This window comes from Erythrolamprus reginae, chromosome 2, assembly GCF_031021105.1.
Source record: "Erythrolamprus reginae isolate rEryReg1 chromosome 2, rEryReg1.hap1, whole genome shotgun sequence".
NCBI classification, from domain to species: domain Eukaryota; kingdom Metazoa; phylum Chordata; class Lepidosauria; order Squamata; family Dipsadidae; genus Erythrolamprus; species Erythrolamprus reginae.
Genome location: NC_091951.1, coordinates 275,189,059 through 275,207,590, shown reverse-complemented (window position 1 = coordinate 275,207,590; position 18,532 = coordinate 275,189,059). Strand labels below are relative to the sequence as shown.

Here is an 18,532-nt window from a genome sequence, read left to right as displayed (position 1 = left end):
TCTTCAATACTGGAGGGTGTATTTCATTAGGGCCTGAGGTTTGAAAACATTCGTATTAACTATGAGATCCTTTACTACATCCTTACTTGCTTGCATCCTCCCTTATTATATTTTCACACTATGAAAATCACCATGTCCTTTGTAAAGGCAGAAAGGACATTATCATTCTGCTTTCTTGGTCATCTGTGAAGATTGCCCAATTTGGAATAAGCACTGCGCACAAGACCTCTGTTCTTTTTGCTAATGACATCTTGGAATAAACCTTTTTATTGTTTAAAATCAGCTAGCAAGAGAGACATATCAGCAATATTGACATATGTCTCTCTAGTAGCTGATTTTCTACCTTTGCCTTCCTGACCTCATTGTTGCATTTTTGAGCTCTGTAAACTTCCTTGGCCGTTAACTCTTCCTTATATTCCTAATACACATCCTTATTTATATAATAATGTACAATTATGCATATTTTATAATTATTGCATTGTGAGGCTAACGTAACTACCATGTTGGAATCATGCATAATAATTGCAACAGGGTAGTTGTATTAGTCTCTTGTTGCAACAACAACAACAAAAACACATCTTTATTTAGAGTCAAAATGATTTCAGGACTCTTTAAGCTTAAGCAAACTAAAACACAATGACTTCAGGACTCTTTTAGGCTTAAGCAAACTAAACTTGAGCCACTCCAAGTCCACGGAGAGGGGCGGCTTACAAGTCTAATAAATAATAATAATAATAATAATGATAATAATAATAATAATAATTATTATTATTATTATTATTATTATTATTATTATTATTATTACTACTACTTCAATAAATCTCTATCGACCCCTTTTGCCTGGTTGAGTCAAAGTAGCAGACTTGTGGTTACATATCCTTCCTATTAACCTATCCTTTTGTTTTAACCCAGATGTTTTCAACACTCACATTACCAGCAATCCAGTGGACTACTGTACAGGTAAGTTTATTCTTGATATACACTATTCTTTTATTCTCTTAAGTTGCCCATTTTATCCAATAATGTGTACCAATCAAGTTTTTTTAAAAATGAATTATTGTGGTTCCTTCCATGTTTCTCCAATCCTTCTATAGAGCCATTTTATTTTAGTGGTTAAGAATATAGAAAGCAGGAGATTTCTAGGCCTCCCTTAGCCATGAAAGTCACATAGGTGAATACCAGGCATCGTCTCAGCTCAACCCAGCTCAAAGATTCTTAAGACACAAGTATTAAGTCAATTCACTGCCCTGAGGTGTGTGTGTGTGTGTGTGTAAGAGGGAATAAAAACGGAACAATAACAATAGTAATAGGCACCTTGAATGCAATCTCAAGACATCTGGAGCTTGAACAACATTGGCACTGACAAATTCATCCAATTATCAGTCAATTGTAAAGGACGTTTTATGTGTAACAGATCACATATAGCAATCATGCTTTCATGCCATCACTATCCTAAGGAATGTCATGTATTATAATGTAGTTTCAGGTATATTTATTAAACAGCATGTATATTTTATAATTATTGCATTGGTAGACTAACACAACTACCCCACGTTGGAATCATGCATAATTGCAACAGGGTAGTTGTATTTTTTTCTTGTTGCAATAACAACAACTGGAAGCTTATGCCATATTCAATGTATTAAGTTTTTACTACAAAACTTTTCATTTCAACTGATTTCAATGTTTCGTGCATGCACCAGCACTTTTATGGAAACTGTTTTTCAGAGGTTCTGCAGGATGTCAAGTATGCCAGAATCTGATTAGGTAAGACCATCTAAAATCTTAATCTCTGCAAAAACAAAGAATTGAGTATTATTAACAGATGATGCACTTACTATTTAAGCATTCTTCAAAAGAAAGAAAGAAAGAAGGAAGGAAGGAAGGAAGGAAGGAACAACTTATTTGCCAGTGATCATGTTATACTGATGATTTACAAATAAAATTCCAAAGATATTAATAACTTTTGTCTTAGAAATAGAACACAGCTAAAATATTTCAGAGAAATGACGTAACTAAATTGAAGCAAGACTGACTCCAATGTATATTTTATATTATGCAACAAACCCAGTGATGGGCTCCTACGGGAACAGTCAGGAACACAGTTCCGGTAGCAAACTTTAGAGCTCCAGAGCACCCAATTTGCACTGAAAGGAGTTGAAACAAAATGAATAAGCCACACCTACAGTGTGGTAGTAAAAATTTTGGTAGCACATCACTGAACAAGCCAAACATAAATATCTGGAATATAGTTTTGATGCCCTTATCTTTGATACTCTATCTTTGAAACTTCAATTCTTGAATAAGAACTGAAATCAAGGATACAGGAAAAAATGTCTATGAATATTGGACATTTATTGAGTACAATAAAGGAGAAGTTAGAAACTGATATTTATCTGCAATGTTCTCAATAGTTTCTCCATCTTTTCATTTCCTTTTCTTTTGTGTTCTTAACAAATAGAGACATTTTTGGCTCTTGGCTCTTAGCTCAAAGAAAGAATTCATATTTTCATTATTAAAATAATGTAATGTAACACACTGAAATGGAATTTAATGGTTTTGTGGTTAACTTCTATGCTAATCAAAGATACCCTGAGCACTAACAATACAATCTTGGCAATTCCTTTGTCCAATCCTGGATATTATGTTTCTGTACTAGAAATATTTTTTTAAAAAATTAAACTTAAATTAGTTATTTACCTGTTTTGACAAAGTGCCTTGTCGTGAGTTTTCTTTTCTTTTCTTTTTGAATAATCAATTAAAACAAGCTCTGGACAATTGAGACAATTTATGGGGTGGGGGAGAGACTTTTGTGTTACAAAAGAGCTTAAAAATAAAAAAACCGAGGCCTTTTCATACGCTTCTTTTATGATTTTTCCATGTTTTTCATATATTGTAATATGTAGTTATGTTTTTAGTTTCAAAAAACATGAGAATAATGCTCATATTTCTAATATTAAACTTTGAGCTTAAGTAGCTAGTATGGCAATTTAATGTTAAAAAAAGAGCATCAACATTGATTGAATTAATACTAATGGAAACTATCTTTCTATTTGAGATGTTGTTGTGGTCGGCTAATTGGTGATCACCATGGGATAGATTATGGTTATCCTGCATTTCAGTCTGAAAAAGAAAAACATAATGTGGAATGGTCTATTGAAAAAGATACAAAGATTAGTCCAACTGATGCATTTGGTACAATCAATTTTCAAGACAGCGATCACACGTACCATGCCAAGGTTTGTACAATTTTAAACCTGGATTTGTAACACTATTGAATTTATTGCAGAATTCTGTAGAAGAACGGCTGTAGAAACTCTAGAAAACAAATATTAGTGCTAAACATAAAACTACTGTGAGATTGAATAAAGAGAATCTATAAAAATGTGCTTTTCTTTAAATGTTTTGTCACAACATGTTGACCTGAATATCAGGAAAGAATACATATGCAACATGATGGAAATACCAGTCTTAACACCTCCATTGTAATAATTGCAGAAAATAAGGAACATGATTGCATTCCTGTCAAACAGACAAGTGGTCAAAATAGGAAGCGTTTTGTCAAACCCTGTATCAACTCTATTTATTTTTTACATAAATGACCCTTGGGATAATATAAAAAGCAACTGCATCCTCTTCGCAGATGATTAAAACTATTCAACACTATCGACAATACTACAACCCTTCAAAAAAAAACTTTGAATATGTATCAAAATAGTCAACTTCAAAGTAGCAACTTCAAATCTCAAATGCTCAGTCTTACACATTGGCAAAAATAATCAGAACACAAAATACAAACTAGATAATCACGACCTTATTGATGATCCTCACTCAATAAAGGACCTTGGAGTACTAATTTCTAATGATCTAAATGCCAGAGTACACTGCAACACCATTGCTAACAAGGCATTAAGAGTGATTAACCCAATCTTGTGTAGCTTCTTCTCTGGTAATATTGTACTTTTAATCAGAGTGTACAAAACATTTGCTAGACCAATTCTCAAATAAGGTTCATCTGCCTGGAAACCACACTACATATCGGACATTAACAAATGTTAAAAATGACAAAATGGGGCGGGAGTGCAGGAGTGCATGTATGCCAACACCCATAATTCCATACGCTCCTCCCTTGCATATGCACACATGACCTCCCCCCTCGCTCCTGGCAAGAAATAGCCCACCTATTTTTTTCTCTCCCCAAGCTTCAGAGCCTTTTTAGGGAAGAGAGTAAGGGTGAAAACTGCCTTCCAGCACGGAGGCCCTCTGGAGGCAGAAAATGGCCAATTTACCAACTTACAGTTGGACCAGAAGGCTGGTTTTTTTTGCTTTACCAAAGCTCCAGAGCCTTTCTAAGAGCCTGGGGATGGCAAAAATGGCTTTTCCCATTCCTCAGAGGTCCTTTGGAGGCCAGATGCATTCCCTTTGCTGACTTTTGGTTAGACCAGAAGTTCCATTTTTTTCTCCCAGGCTTTAGAGTCTTTCTAGGAGCTTGGGGAGGGCAAAAATGGTCCTTCCCCACTGTTCTGCCGCCATGTTTCAACCGCCCGTAATTACAGGGTAATTAGTCCAGGAAGACAGACACCACATGATAAAAGGAAAACCCAAAAGTTTTTATAAACAGAAAAACAGAAACAGCTCCCTTTTTAAATGTCAAAGGGATTTTCTGGTACACACAAGGCACAGGTTAAATGCAATCCAATTGCTCACCCAATAACTGGGAAACTGAGTCCAATTCTAAAGTCCAGAGAGTCCACACACAATCTTGAACAACACAAAAATCACAATCTTGACGAAACAATGAATCAGATAAACTGCCATGAGGCTAAAACACCAGGCTGCACTTTTATCTGTAGCACTAATTACAGCAGCCCCATCCAACCACAGTTGGCCTCATTTTCTCTTGTAATAATCCTTCAGTTGTTGTCTCCTATGCATCACTCTACGCATGCGTGGATGTGTCGTTAATTCTTGTTCAGAATCCAGGGATGATACAGATGACTGATCTCCTCCTGGGCTGTCTGCCAAACTCCCATCTTCCCTGTCACTCACGCTTCCTTGGTCAGATGAGGCTTCGTCGGCAGATTCCATCCGGAGCAAAACAGGCCTGCGGCATGTGGATGTTTCCCCCACATCCACCTACACATTCCTTGGGGCAGGAGCTGGGACAGAGCTAACCACAACACCCACCATCTCCAGAGGCTGGAAACAGCCTGTTTCCTGACTCCCACTGGGCCCAAAAGGCCCGAAAATTAGCTGACTGCAGTGTGCATGCACACTGGACCTGAGCCACTGATATGGCTCCACTTGCCACTTATGGCGTATGTCCCAAAGGTTCACCATCATGGGCCTAGGCATAAGGTATCAAAGCATTTTTTTAAGGTGCAGAGCAACTACATAGGATTCAGAAGAAACTCAGACAGACACCTTTTCTGAAATATAAGAAGCAGGAGGTAATACACAATCAGACCCAAAGGCAACTTGACCTTTTTGGATTTTTTCCTTTGAAAATGTTTTGCAAAATGTTGAAATGTGAAATGTTTTCAAAGGAAAAAACCTCAAGAAGATCCAGTTGATTTCTGGAACAATCAGGATCTGGATGATTGAGAATCTCTATAGACATTTACCCAATCAGACTTGCGAGATTCTGTTATAACAACCAGTCTTAATAAAACTGGTTTTAGTCTTTTTGTTGAGTTGATTTCCTGGTCTGGCTCATCTATTAGGCTAGAAAATAACTTAATTAACGCAGGGAAATAATTTAATTAAAGTGCTCCCTTTGTGACAAATGTACACCTTTCCAACCCAGTTTTTGGAAAACATTAAAACATTAGTGAAATCATATTAATCAGTGGATTTCTATTTTTGTTGATGTTGTGGTACAAGGAAAGGAAAAGACATCAGGTAGACAATTAAGGTTGTGAAGCATAATTTAAAAATTATGAAACTGAAAATTGTAGGCAGTGTTACAGGGATTGAAAAAGTCTTGAAGCTTGGAGAGACCCAGAAATGACCTTGCAGCAAAATATGCAGAAATGATTATGAAAACAAAAGCTTCGGTAAGAGAAAACATGAGATAGAAACTAAAACTGGCTCCACTGTAATTCTCTAGGGTATTAAAAGAGAGAAGGGAAAATAAAGGTTTTTAAAATTTTGTTCATACAGTTTATATTAATGAAGTATAGTTCCAGTCAAACTTGTAGGGTTTCTTTCTTTGACCTAGGACAGGGGTGTTAAACTTGCATCATCATGGCGTTGTCATGTGAGGTATCATGACTTCCGCCCCGTTCGCTAAACCAGGTGTGGGCGTGACCAGTGTGTGACACATCTAGCCCACAACCGTGAGTTTTACAACCTTAATCAAGGACAGTGATGGCGAACCTTTTTTTCCTCAGGTGCCGAAAAAGCATGGGCGTGCGCTCTCGTGCATGTGTGAGTGCCCACATCTGTAATTAAATGCATTGGGAAAGCGAAACAGCTTCCTACACCCCCTGGAGGCCCTCGGGAGGCTGGCAATGGCCTGTTTCCCATCTTCTGGTGGGCCCAGTAGGCTCGTGTTTCACCCTCCCCAGGCTCCAAAGGGTTCCCTGGAGCTGGGGAAGGTAGAAATGCCCTCCCCTATCCCCCTAGAGGCTCTCTGGAAGCCAAAAATGCCATTCCAGAGTATTTGTGGTGAGCCAAAAATATGCTGACCAGCACACACATGCACGTTGGAGCTGAAGTACGGCAACAGCTCGTGTGCCAGCAAATATGGCTCTGCATGCCACCTGTGCCACCCGTGCCATAGGTTCACTATCACTGATCTAAGAGCTGACAGTAAAGCAAGACAATGATTAGAACTCACAGCAGCCTGAGGAAGTTAGAATTAAGTTTTTATATTATCCCTGTAAACATATAGTTATCGATGTTGCTTTTGTGTTTGAGCAACTACAGATGTTGGGGTTTTATTTTTGTCCCACAGTATATCAGAACTTCTTACGACATAAAGCTAGATCAACTGTTGCAGCTCATGATTAAAGAATGGCAGGTGGAATTTCCCAGATTGGTCATTTCAGTTCACGGTGGCATCCAAAACTTCAAACTTCCATCTAAACTGGCGCAACTTTTCAGCAAAGGATTGGTCAAAGCTGCTGAAACTACAGGAGCTTGGATATTAACAGAAGGCATTAACACTGGTAAACTTATCTCTCTTTAATATTTGATGGGCAAACATTTCTGAGATCTTGGAACACTAGAATAGTCTTGCTTTCACCCTGTTTGTTACGAGTTATATATTAAGTATATTAAGACTATACCAGGTAGCAGCAGAGTTGTTTATATCTGTAATAAGCACACAATAAAGCTAGTACCTTCCCCAAATATATTGCTTACCTCCTTGTAGTATCTTCTTCCAAGCTCTCTTGGAGGATAATATTAACTTGTGGAAATAAAGTTTTGTTAAAGTTTCATGTAGGTGTTGGCCTAGAAACCAGGAGACTCTGAGTTCTAGTCCTTTCTTAATCCAGGCACTCTCTTAGCCTAATAAATACTACAATTACATACAATTTAAATGTGCATCTATGTTCCACATAGCATTCTCAATCATATTTAACGTAAAGCATATAGGAAAATATTGTGTTGTCTCATTCTTCAGAAAAAATATCATGTATTATAAGTGAGTAACCATTGCAACATTATTTGTGGATGTTTTACAGAGGCACATAATTAAGATGTAGTAATTCCATCAGGTTCAACATTGCTCTGATTCTTGTTTATATTTGGAAGAGTTACAATATATTACATTTCTGTAATCTGATCATATTATAAATGTGTAATGATAATATGTCACCTATTTCAATTTAATTGTCTAGGAATATCTAAGCATGTGGGAAATGCATTGAAATTCCATGCTTCTCAATATTTAAGAAAGATCTGTGCTATTGGAATTTCCCCTTGGGGCATCATTGAAAATCAGAAAGAACTTATTGGCAAAGATGTGAGTTTCCAAATGGTTTGTTTGTTTATTTGTTTATTTATTTGTTTGTTTGTTTGTTTATTTATTTATTTATTTATTTATTCTTAATGAACTCTTTGCAATGTTGCACTGTGTAAGTATCAGCAACAAGATGATTGGATAACATTACTAATTTAGTATATAGTACATGTGTATCTAGTATATGTGAGGATAAATATTTCTATTTACTTGTTTATGTAGCTGCAAATTTTAGTGTCTAGGCATTTACCCTGTATATTACTGGTCATTTACTAATTTAAAATATCTTATTAATCATTTATTATATGCATCTTCAACTTCTAAATCTATATCTCTATTTTAACCTCCCATTATGAAATTGGTTGGACAGAGAAATATGGCCAAGAAGCCCCTTAGTTTTGATCCAAATTTACTCCATCTCTTATATACAAATTGTCACCTAATTAGAGTCCCAGTCCATTACAATCTAGTAACTCACAATTACACCTGTTACATATTTTTTCTGAAGCTATAAACATAACTTCTTTTAGAAATGAAACTTGGGTATTAAAAGTCTGTATAACACAGATGTTAATATTTATAGGATAAAGAGTCCTTTCTTCATCACATTTGAACAATTTTCAAATAGCAAACTCTTTTAAAAAATAATTATAATATATTTTATAGGTAGGGGAATATCAGGTGGAATTTTTCTTTTTATTTGTATACTCAGTTGAGAATTTTATCTTTCACATTTGTAGAGAAATAATGTATATTTCCATATAGAAATATGTACTGTGTTTATTTTTGTATGATTTACTGTAGAATTTATAATTATAAGATGTTTAGCAGAATCCCAAAGTATATAAAAAATATTTGGAACTATGAATGATTCATTCATTCAGTTAGAACAATTAATCAGTGAAACAGCTTGCATCCAGAAGTTGTGAATGCTCCAACATTGGAAGTTTTTAAGAAGATGTTGGATAGCCATTTGTCTGAAGAGGTGTAGGGTTTCCTGCCTAAGCAGGGGGTTAGACTAGAAGACCCCCAAGGTCCCTTCCAACTCTATTGTTGTTGCTGTTATCATTATCATTATTATAATTTAAGGTTTTATGTAAGTAAATAATATTAATTTTCATTGTGCAATGTAAGATACCATTTGAAGCTTCATATTCCTGTATTGAAAATTAATCAATCATGTTAAACCTCACTAAGCAGCTATTATGAAGATAAAATCTTTCCATCTTCCTGTTAGCAAGATCATTGTTGTTTCATTTAAAAGAAGAAGAAGAATGAGAAATAAAATGCTCTTTCTTTTTTCTACTAATCCTATAAAAGAACATTATTCACAAAAAGTATAGAAGGAGAATAGAATACTATAGTGGAAGAGGAAAAAATATTTCCATATTTCAACTGTAAAATCTTCTTCCCGTCCTCCGATATGGAATTTCTCATTACCTAAGGCTGTTAGTTTTCTGGATATAGCATGCAAAGAATTGTATAAAGGTTCATAATTGAAGAATGATAACTTTTGTTTCTCTGCTAGGTATCAGGGGACTGATTTTAAGCATTGACAATATTCCAGCCTTCTTGAGCTACAAATGTTTGTTTTATTTTGTTTTGGTTTTTTTAGTCCATCTTAATGAGTGTGAAATAGTGCTTTGGAAGGGCTGTTTTTTTATTTAAAAATTGTGTCTCATTAGGTAGTCTGCCTGTATCAGACACTTGGCAATCCACTTAGCAAGCTGAGCACTCTCAACAGCATGCATTCCCATTTCATACTGGTTGATGATGGCACAGTGGGCAAGTATGGCAGTGAGATGAAACTCAGGAGAAGTCTGGAAAAGTATCTATCCCTTCAAAAAATACACACCAGTAAGAAATCCTTATTCTGTATTACTTCTAGTGGTGTACTTTTCTAATTGATCTTTTGGGGATAGAAGGATTATGTATTTTGGCAACCCTACCTCTACCCAGTGATGGGTTGCTTCCGGTTTGGGCAGGTTTGCAGGAACCGGTGGGGAAAATTTGGCCATGGTCGCTGAACCAGAAGTGAAGGCTGGCTTGCCACATACCCAAACTGGTTCCTCGGTTACTGATTGAAAGGGATAGCAAATAATCCTTTACGCATGTACAAAGTCTTCTGCACATGCACACAGGGTCAGTACCTAGATATGGCACGCATACACACTTCTGAACCAGTAGGAAAGGTGAGAGAAATGCACTCATGCAACTACTCGTACTGCTACCCTATCTCTAATTCTAATGCTAACCTCACCCAAACCCAACAGCCATCCCACCCCACCACACCCCAATCCTAACCCCAACCCCAATCCCAATCCCAACCCCCATCCCCCACCCAAACTCAACCCTAACCGTAACCCTAACACTAACCGTAACACTAACACTAACACTAACACTAAAGCTAACCTAACCCAAACCCTAACCCCAACACCTAACAAATTGTCTGCTACAAGGTCCTTCCTGTCAATGACTACTTCAGCTTCAACCACAACAACACACGAGCACACAACAGATACAAACTTAAAGTAAACCGCTCTAAACCCGACTGCAGGATATATAACTTTAGTAACCGAGTAGCTGATGCATAGAACTGACTACCAGACTCTGTAGTATCATCACTTGACCCTCAAAACTTCACCCTTAGACTGTCCACTGTTGACATCTCCTGATTCCTAAGAAGTCAGTAAGGGGCATGCATAAATGCACTAGAGTGCCTTCTGTCCCCTGTGCTAATGTTTCTCTTTTACCAGTATCATGTACTGTATATAAATATTGAAACATAGAAACATAGAAGTCTGACGGCAGAAAAAGACCTCCTGGTCCATCTAGTCTGCCCTTATACTATTTTCTGTATTTTATCTTAGGATGGATATATGTTTATCCCAGGCATGTTTAAATTCAGTTACTGTGGATTTATCTACCATGTCTGCTGGAAGTTTGTTCCAAGGATCTACTACTCTTTCAGTAAAATAATATTTTCTCATGTTGCTTTTGATCTTTCCTCCAACTAACTTCAGATTGTGTCCCCTTGTTCTTGTGTTCACTTTCCTATTAAAAACACTTCCCTCCTGGACCTTATTTAACCCTTTAATATATTTAAATGTTTCGATCATGTCCCCCCTTTTCCTTCTGTCCTCCAGACTATACAGATTGAGTTCATTAAGTCTTTCCTGATACGTTTTATGCTTAAGACCTTCCACCATTCTTGTAGCCCGTCTTTGGACCCGTTCAATTTTGTCAATATCTTTTTGTAGGTGAGGTCTCCAGAACTGAACACAGTATTCCAAATGTGGTCTCACCAGCATTCTATATAGCGGGATCATAATCTCCCTCTTCCTGCTTGTTATACCTCTAGCTATGCAGCCAAGCATCCTACTTGCTTTCCCTACCGCCTGACTGCACTGTTCACCCATTTTGAGACTGTCAGAAATCACTACCCGTAAATCCTTTTCTTCTGAAGTATTTGCTAACACAGAACTGCCAATACAATACTCAGATTGAGGATTCCTTTTCCCCAAGTGCATTATTTTACATTTGGAAACATTAAACTGCAGTTTCCATTGCTTTGACCATTTATCTAGTAAAGCTAAATCATTTACCATATTACAGACCCCTCCAGGAATATCAACCCTATTGCACACTTTAGAGTCATCGGCAAATAGGCAAACCTTCCCTACCAAACCTTCCCCTATGCCACTCACAAACATATTAAAAAGAATAGGATCCAGAACAGACCCTTGTGGCACACCGCTTGTAACCTGACTCTGCTCAGAATACTCGCCGTTAACAATAACTCTCTGATGTCTACGCTTCAGCCAGCTGCAAATCCATTGAACTATCCAGGGATTAAGTCCAATCTTCACTAATTTATCTATCAGCTCTTTATGTGGAACCGTATCAAAGGCTTTGCTGAAGTCCAGGTAGGCAATATCCACGGCACCACCTTCATCCAACACCTTTGTGACATAGTCAAAGAAATCAATGAGATTAGTCTGACATGATTTGCCTTCAGTAAAGCCATGCTGATTTTGGTCCAATAAGTTATTGTTTTTAGGTGCTGATTTATCCTCTTTTTGAGTAGAGTCTCCATCATTTTAACTATAACTGATGTCAAGCTAACTGGCCTGTAGTTACCAGCTTCTTCTCTACTGCCCTTCTTGTGGATAGGCACAACACTGGCCATTCTCCAATCCTCAGGAACTTCTCCTGTTAACAAGGATTGGTTAAACAAATCAGTCAGGGGGGTAGCAATGACAGATCTGAGTTCTTTAAGAACTCTGGGGTGGATGCCATCTGGACCCATTGCCTTATTTATCTTTAATCGTTCAAGTTCTTCTAAGACATCGGCTTCTAAGATCACTGGAGATGAATCCGTACAGCTGGAAGCAATGCTATATCCCTCTATAGTATTATTTTGTAAGGTGTCTTTTGAGAAAACTGAACAGAAGTAGCTATTGAAATGGTCAGCGATCTCCTTATTCCCATTAATGCATGTATTATTCCTGGTACTAAGCTTCGTAATGCTGCAGTTTTTCTTCTTCTTATCACTAATATATCTGAAGAAGGTTTTATCCCCCTTCTTTACAGATTTGGCAATTTCTTCCTCTTTTGAGGCGTTAGCAGCATATATTATCTGTTTCGCCTTCTGTCTCATTTTATACACCTCCCTATCAGCTATACTTCCAGACTCTTTATACCTCCTATAGGCAGCCTTTTTTTCATTGACTATAGCCCTTACATCATTGCTAAACCATAGCGGTTTCTTCTTCCTTTTACCTTTAGTTATTTGTCTTACATACAGTCCAGTGGCTTTTAAGATGGCCTTTTTTAATACAGTCCACTGGGTTCTCGCTCCTGCCATTTTATCTCTCCCCTTTAATTCATTATCTAAATATTCCCCCATTGCATTAAAATTTGTTTTTCTGAAATCCAATACTTTGGTTGCATTATAGGATTGCTCACAATGAGTTTTTACATCAAACCACAAACATAGATGGTCACTGCAACCTAAATTTTCTCCCACCTTGACCTCTGAAACCCAATTCCCATTCGTAAAAACTAAATCTAGAATATTCTCCCCTCTATTTGGTGTCTTAACCAGCTGTGCCAGAGCTGCTCCTGTAAAGGCCTCTACTATATTCTTACTTTTGCATGTAATTGCATATAATATTATTATATCTTTGTATACCGCCAATACATACTTGACAAAACAAATAAAACAAATGAATGAATAAATAAAAATAAATGAATGCCTTAAATTAAGGGCAGCAATATCTGTGTGATTTGAAATAGGAACGGGACAAGGCGTGCCCTTAGTTGGGCTAGTGGTAGAAGGCGGTCCCAATGAAATCCTGACAGTCCGGGAATATGTCAGGAACACACCTGCTGTTCCAGTAGTAATATGTGAAGGAACTGGAAGAGCTGCAGACTTGCTTGCTTTTACCTATAAACACACTGCAGATGACACGTGAGTATTTTCATGATGGTCCTTCAAATATGGAATGAAGAAACTGTGTGACAAAATAAACAGCTCACATTTTAAAATGATTTTTTAAACCAGGGGTCTCCAACCTTGGCCACTTTAAGCCTGTCGGACTTCAACTCCCAGAATTCCCCAGCCAGCTGTGGAATTCTGGCAGTTGAAGTCCGACAGGCTTAAAGTGGCCAAGGTTGGAGACCCCTGATTTAAATAGTCTTTTATAAGACAACCTCTGTTTAAAACATATTTGGTGACAGGTAATCATGGGTGAGCTACTGCCCAGACGGCGGGGAGGGAATGCAGTGGGGTAGCAAAAATGGAGCTCCACCCCAGAGCACCCAATTTGCACTGAAAGATGTTGAAAGAAAATGCAGGGTGTCCTGCATAAGCCACGCCCACAGTGTGGTAGTAAAAATTTTGGTAGCCCTTCATTATAGGTAATCCTTGACTTATGACCACAGTGGATCCCAAAATTTCTTTTGCTAAAGGAGAAAGTTGTTAAATGGATTTTATTACCTTGTTTACCCTGGTTGTTAAGCAAATAACCAGAGTCATTAAGTGAATCACACTGTTGTTAAGCAAATTCAGCTTTCCTCATCGAAATTGCTTGCTGGGAAACCTGCTATGAAGGTTCAAATCACACAGCCCAACCTGCACAAATACCTGCCTTTGTCAAACACCTGAATTTTGATCACATGGAGATGCTCCGATGGTCATAAGTGTGAAAAGCAATCATAAGCCACTTTTTCTAAGTGTCACTGTACAGTGGTGGGATTCATTTTTTTTTACTACTGGTTTTGTGGGCGTGGCTTGATGGGAGTGGAGTGGCTTGGTGAGCGTGGCAGGGGAAAGATACTGTAAAATATCCATTCTCACCCCACTTCAGGGCAAGGATACTGCAAAATCTCCATTTCCTCCCAATCAGCTGGGATTCGGAGGCAGAGAATAGAATAGAATAGAATAGATTTTTTATTGGCCAAGTGTGATTGGACACACAAGGAATTTGTGCATATGCTCTCAGTGTACATAAAATAAAATATACATTTGTCAAGAATCATGTGGTACAACGCTTAATGATTATCACAGGGGTCAAATAAGCAATGAAGAAGCAATATTAATAAAAATCTTAGGATATAAGCAACAAGTTACAGTCATACAGTCAACATGGGAGGAAATGGGTGATAGGAATGATGAGAAAAACTAGTAGAATAGAAGTGCAGATTTAGTAGAAAGTCTGACAGTGTTGAGGGAATTATTTGTTTAGTAGAGTGATGGCGTTCGGAAAAAAACTGTTCTTGTGTCTAGTTGTCTTGGTGTGCAGTGCTCTGCAGCGACGTTTTGAGGGTAGGAGTTGAAACAATTTGTGTCCAGGATGTGAGGGGTCAGTAAATATTTTTCCCGCCCTCTTTTTGACTCGTCCTCAATGGAAGGCAGGTTGGCAGCAATTGTTTTTTCTGCAGTTCTGATTATCCTCTGAAGTCTGTGTTGGTCCTGTTGGGTTGCAGCACCAAACCAGACAGTTATAGATGGAGGTGGGGGCAGCCATAGGTGATATTTACCGATCGGAGAAACGGTACTCAACTACTCAAAAGTTCTTCTACTGGGTCTCCAAAACTGGTTAGAACCTGCTGAAACCCACCTTTGCCATTGTAACATTGAAAAGCTATTAAATGAATGTTGCAAGTCAAAGTATATTTAGGAGAAGTACAGCATAACAAGTATTGCTGGTGCTATTGGAAAAGGTTTACGCTAGCAAGGAGCATGACAAGATGTCTATAATGAACTAATATCTGACCATTCATTTTCCTCTAAGAAACTGGAATGCTCAACTCAAGGAAAAGATATTATTAAAGATTCAGAACAGCTTCAGTTTTGGGCAAAAGCAGTCCCATCATTTGTTGAAAATTTTAATGGAATGTATGGAACATAGGGATTCTGTAAGTATCCTGATTTCATTGTATCTTTTTATTAATCCCATCCTCTTCTCTGTCACTGAATTATTATTCATACCAAGATGATGTTTAATTAATATTATCAATGGAAAATAAGAAATAATAATTATTGATATGTCATAATTATTAATATTATAATATTAATAGTGAGAAATAATTTGTGCAGACTTTTTTTTAAGATGGCCAGAATTGTATCCTTCAAGATAATCTTGGATATTTTTGCACCAATGATATGAATCAGTAATCCTTACGTTCTTCTTTCTATTATCTTCCATAAACAAAAATAATTTCTCAATACGTTTTGATCAATTACAGTAGGATTTATCTGGAACGCATATGAATTAATCTGTTGAATTCAATTTGTTTTTATTTGTCTTGTAGTTAGTCATAGATCCTATGCCATCTTGTCTCAGTTTGCATGTTTGTTCCCATATTTTACAGAATCTATCAATAGAATTTCCATAACAAATTCATTTTGCTAATTGTTCCTCTCACGAAATACATTTTTCAAACAATTCTAATATGCAACATTTTATGCACCGTATCTCTCTAACAGTATGCATTTTTGTGGTAATACCCATTGTTGTACTTGCATAGTGTTCTGTCTGGGTCCCCCCAGACGCCAACACCAACCAAAAAGAGTATTCAGACACACTGGTAAAAAGCAAAGGCAGTTTATATAATTCAAAGCAAAGCCAGGTAACAAAAACTGTTCTTACAGACAGGAACACTATGAAGCTTCACAGAGGTTTCACGAAGGCCAGGCAATAAAACAGGATTCTTGCTGGCAAAAACAACGCTGGAGATAATAAAACCCACGCCTCCCCCAAGTCTTCCAGACTTCTAGGCCACAAGCCAAGATCAGAGACGCCGAGAATCAAAGCAAGGTCACAGGACTCCCAATTGATAACTCTCCACAAGACTGTAAGGGCGGGCCTGCCTTTTCAACCCTGCTGAGGAGAACCACACCCAAACCCAGCTGTTGCCAATTCAGGGATGGAAATACCTTTCTAATTGGCCCCGTCTTTGAGCTGCTCGTCGCTGCCTCATGTCTATTATAGCCTGTGCGTCTTCATCCAATGAATCCAGGCTACTAGCTGGGGAGAGCCCCCCCCCGGGGGTCTCAGGCTGCTCTCCCTCCTCCTCTTCCTGACGTTCCTCTCCCCCGTCTGCCTGGTCCTCCCCCTCCTGTTCACTGTCCTCCTCCTCTGGGCATGGATCTGGCAGAGATCCAGCCGGTCCCTGAGGAGCCTCAGGCTGAATCACAACACATAGCAATACTCGTTCTTACACTTTTTTCCTTGGTTGGGAAAATCCTTTGATTGCTACAATTTGTATATTAGTTTGCATATTGATATTGCAATCACTAATTATGATAATGTGGCTTAAGATATGAAATGACTAAGTGTCCATCATTCTTTTTTTGGACGCATTATGAAATGATTTGAATTCTTCCCTTATATATGCAGACTCCATTTGACTGCAGCATTTGTTTCATATTCTTCATACAGCTTAACATCTTATTCCTTCTGAACTTATTTTCATATTTTTCGGGCCATTGATTCTCTTCCTTCCTGTCAATCTTTTTCTCTGTAACTTAGGAGATCTTAGAAATAATCTAATGGTGTTCACTTTTCTTTCCTCTGGTAACTTATGTTGTTCTTTGACAGATAACAATATTTGATGCTGAATCAGAGGAACACCAGGACATGGATCTCGCAATCCTGACTGCACTCTTGAAAGGTATTTTATATTGTCTTTTCTCATGTCCTTCCAAAATCAAATCAAGAAGTAGAAGTTACATTATTCTGGGTATAAAACGTAACACAGAATGTGTTTGTTCGTAGGCACATATATGTCTGCTCCAGATCAGCTCAATCTGGCTCTGGCTTGGAACAGACTGGACATTGCTAAAAAACATATATTGGTTTATGGACAACACTGGAAGGTAAATTTCATATTTGATTTCTTTCTGCGGCATATGACTACCATCTGTTCTGCCGGCTTGTTTCAACCGCCCGTAATTACAGGGTAATTAGTCCAGGAAGACACACACCACACGATAAAAGGAAAACCCAAAAGTTTTTATAAACAGAACAACAGAAACAGCTCCCTTTTTAAATGTCAAAGGGATTTTCTGGTACACACAAGGCACAGGGCAAATGTAATCCAATTGCTCACCCAATAACTGGGAAATTGAGTCCAATTCTAAAGTCCAGAGAGTCCACACACAATCTTGAACAGCACAAAAATCATGATCTTGACGAAACAATGAATCAGCTAAACTGCCATGAGGCTAAACCACCAGGCTGCACTTTTATCTGTAACACTAATTACTGCAGCCCCACCCAACCACAGGTGGCCTCATTTTCTCTTGTAATAATCCTTCAGTTGCTACCTCCTATGCATCACTCTACGCATGCATGGATGTGTCATTAATTCTTGTTCAGAATCCAGGGATGATACAGATGATTGATCTCCTCCTGGGCTGTCTGCCAAACTCCCCTCTTCCCTGTCACTCACGCTTCCTTGGTCAGAGGAGTCTTCGTTGGCAGATTCCATCGGGAGCAAAACAGGCCAGCGGCATGTGGATGTTTTCCCCACATCCACCTGCACATTCCTTGGGGCAGGAGCTGGGCCAGAGCTAACCACAACACCATCAGTTCTGCTTTTCTGCATTGTTTTACTTGTCTTATCATGCACATGATGGATCTTACATCTGAATTGCCATCAGCACTGCAATAATATTAACAAAAATTTGCATTCCTCCTATTATTCATGAAGGTTGGTTCCCTTGAACAAGCAATGCAGGATGCCCTCATTATGGACCGGGTGGAATTTGTGAAATTGCTAATAGAACATGGTGTGAATCTACACCGCTTCCTTACGATATCCCGGTTGGAAGAGCTGTACAATACTGTGAGTCCCTGAAATTATGATTTGCTTTTAATAATGACAAATGGCTTTTAAACAATAAAATCAAAGAAACAAAACAGCACCACACCCTTCGTCATTACTGTATAAATAGATTACAGGATAAACAAAAATGCATAAAAATGTTAGGTCCTTGAAATATATTTATTTATTTATTTTCCCCAAGAAAAAATATTCCTTTAACCCAGGGGA

General features: G+C 37.9%; 1 protein-coding gene across 10 annotated transcripts in view; it reads left to right on the top strand.

Moving 5' to 3' along the window:
• TRPM6 (transient receptor potential cation channel subfamily M member 6) overlaps nt 1-18,532 on the top strand; it is a 99,185-nt gene that overhangs the window by 13,217 nt on the left and 67,436 nt on the right. For 9 of the 10 annotated variants that reach the window (XR_011558318.1, XM_070742673.1, XM_070742671.1 and 6 more), the window contains 11 exons: nt 913-960; nt 1,729-1,767; nt 3,059-3,239; nt 6,959-7,172; nt 7,848-7,972; nt 9,655-9,826; nt 13,268-13,442; nt 15,268-15,391; nt 17,077-17,149; nt 17,254-17,354; nt 18,191-18,325. Coding sequence is in view for 9 of the 10 variants with exons in the window: in XM_070742673.1 (XP_070598774.1) it covers nt 913-960; nt 1,729-1,767; nt 3,059-3,239; nt 6,959-7,172; nt 7,848-7,972; nt 9,655-9,826; nt 13,268-13,442; nt 15,268-15,391; nt 17,077-17,149; nt 17,254-17,354; nt 18,191-18,325 (1,387 nt within the window). In the remaining variant the exon portion in view is untranslated. Of the gene's footprint in view, nt 1-912; nt 961-1,728; nt 1,768-3,058; nt 3,240-6,958; nt 7,173-7,847; nt 7,973-9,654; nt 9,827-13,267; nt 13,443-15,267; nt 15,392-17,076; nt 17,150-17,253; nt 17,355-18,190; nt 18,326-18,532 lie in introns of those variants that run through there. The other variant, XM_070742679.1, reaches the window with a different exon arrangement.